The 7,111-nt window shown below is 49.2% G+C and overlaps 1 protein-coding gene across 1 annotated transcript; it reads left to right on the top strand.

Annotated features, from left to right (window-relative positions):
* The first annotated feature begins 530 nt into the window (after positions 1-530).
* On the top strand, positions 531-4,724 carry ARF6 (ADP ribosylation factor 6). The gene is made up of 2 exons (XM_049829037.1): positions 531-668; positions 755-4,724. Exon 2 carries the CDS (start codon positions 1,202-1,204, stop codon positions 1,727-1,729), a length of 528 nt encoding a protein of 175 aa, XP_049684994.1. The 5' UTR covers positions 531-668; positions 755-1,201; the 3' UTR covers positions 1,730-4,724.
* Positions 4,725-7,111: the final 2,387 nt, after the last annotated feature.

Genomic DNA, 7,111 nt, shown 5'->3' with positions numbered 1-7,111 from the left:
CCACGGGCGGCGGGGCCCGTCCCACGGGCGGCGGCCTAACGTCTCCGCCAACGGCCCACGGGGGCGCTGCCTGGCCCTTTAAGACGCGCCCCCGCCGTCCTCCGTTACGTTTCTGCTGACGTGTGATCGCGTGGCGCCTCTCCCCACCCAGGCCCACCCCAGCGCCCCGCTACCGCGCACGCATGCGCAGTCCCGACGTCAGGAACCCGGCCCCGCCCCAGCAGCACCTCCCCGGGCGAATGAGAGGGGAAGCCCCCGCCCTTCCGTTCCCGGGCCGCGCTTGTCCGCGCATGCTCCTTTCCAGGCGGGAGGGGCGGGGCTCCGCCCACCGCCTCCACCGCGCAGGCGCAGCCCCTTCCCGAGCCCGCGCGGGAAGCGAGATGGCGCGCACTAGAGGGCACCCCGCTCCCCCCCCCCCCGATCCCCACCCCGCTTCCTTCCCCGCCTTGTCCCGCGCGCGCATGCGCAGAGAGAGGGAGGGGGCGGGGAGCGGCGGCGGGTGGCGCCGTTGAGCCGCCCGGCGGGGCGGGGCGGGGCGGAGCTGCGCGCAGGCGCGGTGGCGGCGGAGGGGAAGTGAGGCGGGCTGGCGTCGGCGCCTTTTCCGGCGAGTGCTGGCTGAGGGAGCGGCGCGGAGCGGAGCCGGCCCCGAGCCCGCGGGCGGCCCTGAGGTAACGAACTGCCCGGCGGCTCCTCTCCCTTCCCCCGCCCGTCCTCCCGCGCCTCCCTGTCTCACGTTCTCTCCGTCCCTTTACAGGCAGGACGCGGAGCCGCCGCCGCCCCCTGAACCGGCATCCATGAGCTGAGGCGCCGGGGCGGGAGCCAAGGCAGGAGCCGGGCGGAGCCGCCGCTGCCGCCGCCGCCTCAGAGGCCCCGGCGGAGGAGCGGAGCTCGGCGCGGCCCTTCTTCCCGCCGCGCCCGGGCCGCACCGCGCCGCCAGGCCTCTCCCCTCATCCCCCGCCCCGCTTCTTCCGCAGCCGCCCCATGCGCGGCCGGCGCTGAGCCCCGCCTGCCCTTGCCCTGACACCCCGTCCCCCCCGTCCCCGTCCCCCCGGTCTCCCCCGTCCCCGTCCCTCCGCCGGGCCGGCCCCGCTCCGTTTCGGCCCCCGCCCCGCGCGGGTTGCTCGGGTGGGTCGGTGCTCGCCCTCCGACCACCCACCCACACCCCACCCCGGAGGCGCCGGGCCCCTTGGATGCCGCCGAGATGGGCAAGGTGCTGTCCAAGATCTTCGGCAACAAGGAGATGCGGATCCTGATGCTGGGTCTGGACGCGGCTGGTAAAACCACCATCCTGTACAAACTGAAGCTGGGCCAGTCCGTCACCACCATCCCCACCGTGGGCTTCAACGTGGAGACGGTTACTTACAAAAACGTCAAGTTCAACGTGTGGGATGTCGGGGGCCAGGACAAGATCCGTCCCCTCTGGAGGCACTACTACACGGGCACGCAAGGGTTGATCTTTGTGGTGGACTGCGCCGATCGCGACCGCATCGACGAGGCCCGCCAGGAGCTCCACCGCATTATCAACGACAGGGAGATGCGGGACGCCATCATCCTCATCTTCGCCAACAAGCAGGACCTGCCTGATGCCATGAAACCCCATGAAATCCAGGAGAAACTGGGCCTGACCCGAATCAGGGATAGGAATTGGTACGTGCAGCCCTCCTGTGCTACTACAGGGGATGGACTCTATGAAGGGCTGACATGGTTAACATCCAATTATAAATCCTAATGAGAGAACAACTATTTAGTCTACAAAGAATTAAAGGAAAAAAAAAAAAAAAAACCACATGGCTTTCCGGAAGAATGATTCTCTACTGAAAAGTAAAACAAAAGCATCCATAGGATTATGATCACCTTTCTCGAGTTACCACCCTTTCCTTCTGCACACTTGACTGGATTCCTGTTTTAACTCTTCTTGCTTGGCGTTAGGATGCTCTAATCTCCGAATGTGACATGAACACAAGCACTAGATGCTATGGCAGACTTCCAGCAAACAGGGGAAAGACACATTGTAGACTTGCTAAGTAACTTTTTTTTTTTTTTTTTTTTCCTCTTGATAGCCCTTAAGATGGTTTGATTATTTGGGGGGATGGTTGGGGGAGGGGTACCGTTTTCAGTGTATGCTTTCTGGTTCTACTTTTTTGATTATATATTTTTTTTTCTTCTATCACTTGCTGTAGATTGCTACTTTTTTGCATTCATGCAGAATATGTTGATAGGTCTACTTCATCTAGTAAACTGAAAATTATTGCTTAAAATCAAACTGCAGTCTGTCTTTTTATATTAAGGACTTTTTTTAAAGTTCTGTTAATCTGTAACTAAATAGTGACTCTCAGTCTGTCTTCATATCTCAGACTAATAATGAAACGAATTCTTGCCTACAGTGGCAGATAGTGAGAATACCATTGTAACATGTTCAAAGTGCATATCAGGCATAATGTTAACTAGGTAATGTAAGAACTGCTTTGAAATGTCAGCTGTGAAGTTCTGAACCATACATCATGCATGAGAAGGGATGCAAATAAGTTCCCCATACTACATAGCAACCATATAGCAAATAAGACATGAATGATGTAATAGTTCCATGGTAGATACTGTTCAGTTTTCGTCTTGCATTGCAAACTTAAATGATGTTTAGCTGCAGTTTTTACTACTTGTGTCAGTCTCCGATTCAATGCAAGATAGGTTCCTTCCAGAAAATGCAGCAATAACGTGTAAGCGTTGCAACAAGTTTTACTTTAAGTCACAGATGTTTAGGCAAAAATCTAGCACTGACTTGCCTGTCTTGTGATTGAGACAAACTGCTTTCATCTCAAGACAGTTGAAGAAATCTAAATCTTAACAGGATTTCTCATTCTTTCTGACATGCATGTAGTGGAGAAAGGCATTTTGTTTTTTTCTTTTCCATTTTGTAGACTTCCTAAGGGGCAAGGTCCGTGCTGTGCTTTAATTGAGCTCGGTAATTCTGACGTCTCAATAATAGCCATTTTGTGGAAATCACTTATTGGTTTAGTTTTCCAGGACTCGACTGAACTCATGCAAGTAGTTGCAGTCTTCGCCATCTGTCTCGGTGTAGCCTGTTGTTGCTGTAGTCCTGTAGGAAGGGAACTATGTTGGATGTCTGAAGCCCATTGAGTAACTACTAATGAGAGCGGGGAGGAGAGAGAGAGAGAGAGAGAGAGAGAGAGTATACGACTATGAATGTAAACTTCCATAATTAGTTCTTAAAGGGCAAGCAGCTCATTTGCCGTATCACAGTTTGCAGATGTGACTGGCAAAAAAAAAACAAAAACAAAAAACAAACAACCCACCCAGAACAAGTATTAGTATAAAAACTCAACCAAGTATTAATGCTGGGTGCAAAAAATGTTAAAGCAGCTGGTTCTTATTCAGCCTTAAGGATTAACTTCAGATTTCCTCAAGGAGTTAAACTCGATTGGGGAATTCCAGGAATGTATGCTACAAAACCAGAAGAAAATGGCTTTTTTTTTTTTTCCTCTGTTTTCCAAGGATATGAGTTTTACATGAAATTGGGGGCATTACACTACATTTCTGCAGTGTTGACTCTGCATGCGAAGTACATTGTATATGGAGCTCTTACCAAAGACGTATGGGAAGATAAAAATACTGAATTCACTTCTGAAATTGATGCTTTGGACCACTTAAAAGTTCCTTTAGAATATGGTTCCAAAAGACTTATCTTGATGTGGGTTGCAAATGGGACTGAATGAGTTCTTGATGCTAGAAGATAGAGCATTGATTGACTGTAAGCCTTTGTAAGTTAGAGTCTGCAAAAGCTTAATGTAGAATAACTCTTTAAATCTCAGCTCTAAAGAAGAGGAGGTGAGATTAATTTTTTTTTTCCACTCAAGGCTTTTTGCCATTGGAATATCACTGCTCTATTTTCTAGCTTTTTTTTTTTTTTTTTTCCTGTTGATGTAACTTAACAAATAGTGTGGTGGTATTAAGACTAAAAATACAAGAATATGGTTACTGTTTTCTTCTGGAGCATAAATAAAATAGCCAAGCACAAAGTAAATGCCTAAACTGGAAAACTTGAAGCTCTATTAATGGTTCTTGAACTTTCTTAAATCTATTCTCAGTCAACATGAAAACTTCAATAACTTCATTTTTTGTCTAAGTTGATTTACTATGTTTTCTCTTCAAGTGCTGGGGCAGACTTCTTTGCTAGACTTTGCATTAAGTTGAATTCACAATTTTGTATTTCCTTAGTAACTTTGTTATTCTGTTTTTGTAGGTGAAAGGAAACTGGTTATGCTTCTGAATTTTTTTAATGTCTTTGGGGTGGGGGGGGGTGGGGGGGAGAAAAAGTTACTGAAACGTGTGGCAGAGGTGTCAAAAATAAATGGCCATTGCTACTGAACAAAATATAAAGGTTTCACTTTCAACATGTCCTTTATAGGTTGTAGCTGAACCTTACCACGAACTAGTGGCTATCGGGCAGTAAACACAGCCTGTAGGATAAAGTGGCAATCTGTAAGAAATCCTATGATTTAAAACTAATCTGGAGTTTAAGTGCATCAATTTGTGTTCATGTGAATTTATGGAGTAAGTTTTGAATGGCGTTAATCGTGTCTGATAAGTGAATGAGTTTGTAGACTGTGATCTCCCTGACTAAAGTAAACAGGAATTTTGTGTTCTCAATATGGCTGTAGTGTTGGTAAAGAACTAATAAGCAGAAAATAAAGCAATTATACAGCGGAGCTCTCCTGGTATGTTACTTATATTTAATTATGAGAGAAACAGAAAGGGGCAATATGGTGCTGGAGTAGAGCATTCTGCCAGCATAAAGAGGTCTCTGTTCTGTATCTCACAGTTTTGAAAGCCTGTCTGTAATTCCTTTGAGACTTAGATTAGTGACTATTTTTATAAGTGGAAAGGATGATACTTCTTTAATACTTCCACTTGCAGTTAACAATTTTTAGCAAACTTTAGTGTCAAATTTATACTGCCTCGGTGCCAGCCCCACGTAACGTGGGAAGGTGACCAGCTCCGTGAGAGGGCTCGGAGGGACTGTCGCTCAGCAGGACGGTGCCGTGTTTCATGGAAGAAATGACTTGGTCGGAAAGGGAAGATGTTAGGGCAGCGTAGAAAATGCAGCGATGGACAAAAGGGTCGATGAGTGAATAGGGTTGCTTGTGGAACGACAGATGTGAAGCTGGGACATCTTTGGTGCCTGAATAGGACACGAGCGAGCCGATAAAAGGACTTGGGCAGGTGCAGCGGGGAATGCGTGGGGGGGCCGGGACCCGAGCAGCGGGCTGGGCTGCATGCAGCGGGCTACGGTTACTGCAGCAGCTGCCGTCCCGCGGGCCCGAGGAAAGGCAGCGATGTTACTGGAACCACCCGCAGATCCCAGCCTGAAGCTGGGCTGTCCGGCTGCTCGGGCTGGGGCTTTGCTAAGAGAGGGGACAGCGGAGGTTTTTGGGGTGGCTCCCAGCACCCACAGCTGCAGGCGTGAGGCCAGGCGTCAGCCGCTCGGAGCTGTCTCCTTGTTGCAAAGCTTTTGGGAATCGCCAGGAAACTTTATTTAGCCGGGTGGGAGTACCTGGGTGCAGGGGCGGTGGGCCCACCGCAGCCCCGATCCTCCGCAAAGCCTTTTTCTTCCAGGGTATTTAGGCTAGGCTCTATCTACCTGAATGTCAGCTAAGGGTGTGGCTGTGTAAATGAACTTACTCTGACTTTAATTAAACTACTTGGAGTTGGGAGACAAGGCTCCAAAAGAGTAAACTCATGTTTCTTTCATTGTAGTAGTTAGTCATTTTTCAAAATGTCAGCACTTATCGTTTTAAATCGGACCTTTGTTACAGCAGCGGTTAGCGTGACGCCCGAGAGCACCCTTCCCGAATTGCACCGTGACTCACTCTTCAGCAGGGCTTTTTTCCCTGGTCACAGGGCCGTGGTCCTCATGGACAGGGTTCGGAAAAAATGTGCCTGCCATCCCTAATTGGAAATTAACCTTGCTAATATGATAGTCCTACCAAAGGAACATCTCTCGGTTTAAAAAAAAATTAATTGCATTGTCAAAACAGCTGGCCGCAAGATCTGTGATAGCCAGTCGCTTTGCTGATGGACCTGAGCGTTATTTCCCTTGTCACTGGGAACAGGAGAAGCGACCGCTGGGACTGGAGAACTCGCTGGGGAGCGTGGAAGCAGCCTTGGTGTGGGCACCGTGACTCAGACTTCCCACTAACGCACGGTTGTGCTTTTTATCTTGGACTTGTTTCTAATACCTGTCCAGCCTGAAGGGCTCAGTATGCAGAATCTGAAATCACCTCAGCTTTGGTGCTTTCTGGGAGGAGGAAAAAAAAAAAAAAAAAAAGCTTTCCCCTCACCTTGGGGGGAAGCGTCAGCTTTCAAGGGCTGTTGGTGAGTTAGCGACATCTCCACTTACTAACTCTGTTCCTCTTCTGACGTCCTAAGCACGACTCCGGCACCGACGCTGCTCAAGTCTGTTTTTTCAAAGCTATGTCTAAGTGCAAACGCTTTTCAGGACTTCAGGCCAAGGTGGACGACTTGAGCACCGCAATCCATCTCGCTTTCAAGATTTGGAGCACTGCAAAGAGGAGTGTAATTTTAGTCCTGCCGTGAAGCGGGTGAGTCAGAACCCCGTGGTGCTCGGCAGTCCCCGACAAGCGCCGGGAGCTTGTGCGAAAGGCGGCTTTTTATAGGCGGTAAACTGGGTATGCGGCGTATTGTCCAGGAAGTTGCTCTTCTCTTGCTTAAGAACAGGTATCTCTGGCCTCCTTAAAAAAAGAGAGGAGGGGAAAAAAAAAAAAAAGAAAAAAAAGAAAAGATGTGAGTCATCTGCTGAGTTCTCTCCAGCATCAGATTCTCACAGCGGTTTAACAGGCTCAGGCCCTTGCTTTTGCCTCAAAAGAAACGTTTCACCTTCCAGAGGATGCGCTTCACGCCTCTGTTACTGGTTTCTTTAGTTGTATCTTTTAGGACAGCATTAGTCAGAAAAAATACTTAAGCAGGATTTAATGCTGTTCTGTGAGAGATAGAAATTGATAACGCTTGGAAATTGATAACGCTTGAAACACTTTTATTTCCATAGGAGTATTCAGATGAGTGCAAAATCGAGGGG

This window comes from Accipiter gentilis, chromosome 25 (assembly GCF_929443795.1).
Source record: "Accipiter gentilis chromosome 25, bAccGen1.1, whole genome shotgun sequence".
Classification (NCBI taxonomy): Eukaryota; Metazoa; Chordata; class Aves; order Accipitriformes; family Accipitridae; genus Astur; species Astur gentilis.
Note: the sequence above shows the minus strand (reverse complement) of the source record. Positions and strands in the feature narration are given on the sequence as shown.

Bases quoted from the DNA above. Each gene is read 5' to 3' on its own strand.
- ARF6 (XM_049829037.1), top strand. From the start codon at position 1,202: ATGGGCAAGGTGCTGTCCAAGATCTTCGGCAACAAGGAGATGCGGATC.